Genomic DNA, 304 nt, shown 5'->3' on the forward strand with positions numbered 1-304 from the left:
TCGTCAGAGGTGGTACCAATCATGATAGGCTTAGACTGAAAGCGCCTGGACTCCACAAGTTTCTGTGGGTCATCAGGAAGGAAATCTCCATCTGTTGTTGGTACAGTGGGAAAGTTCACAGTGCTCTTGCGATCCTGAAGCAACAATGTTTGTATTGGATATTCTTCCACTTTCTTTTCCTGCAAGCAACTCACTATGGCCCTTTCCTCACCTTCTGTACAGCCCATCAGCTTGGCCAGGCCCAAGGCATTCCTCTTTGCCTCCTCAGGACTCACCCAAGCCCAGGGTGCAATGGCCGTTCCAC

The 304-nt window shown here is 50.3% G+C and overlaps 1 protein-coding gene across 1 annotated transcript; it reads right to left on the reverse strand.

Annotated features, from left to right (window-relative positions):
* Nucleotides 1-5: 5 nt before the first annotated feature.
* LOC107125502 (acetylcholinesterase-like) lies at nucleotides 6-278 on the reverse strand (the record flags this gene model as incomplete). The annotated part of the gene is made up of 1 exon (XM_015428921.1): nucleotides 6-278. A coding segment is annotated over one exon (273 nt), but the record flags the coding sequence as incomplete, so codon positions are not given.
* Between the last annotated feature and the right edge of the window lie 26 nt (nucleotides 279-304).

This window comes from Gekko japonicus, unplaced genomic scaffold (genome assembly GCF_001447785.1).
Source record: "Gekko japonicus isolate JY-2015 unplaced genomic scaffold, Gekko_japonicus_V1.1 scaffold131639, whole genome shotgun sequence".
Taxonomy (NCBI): domain Eukaryota; kingdom Metazoa; phylum Chordata; class Lepidosauria; order Squamata; family Gekkonidae; genus Gekko; species Gekko japonicus.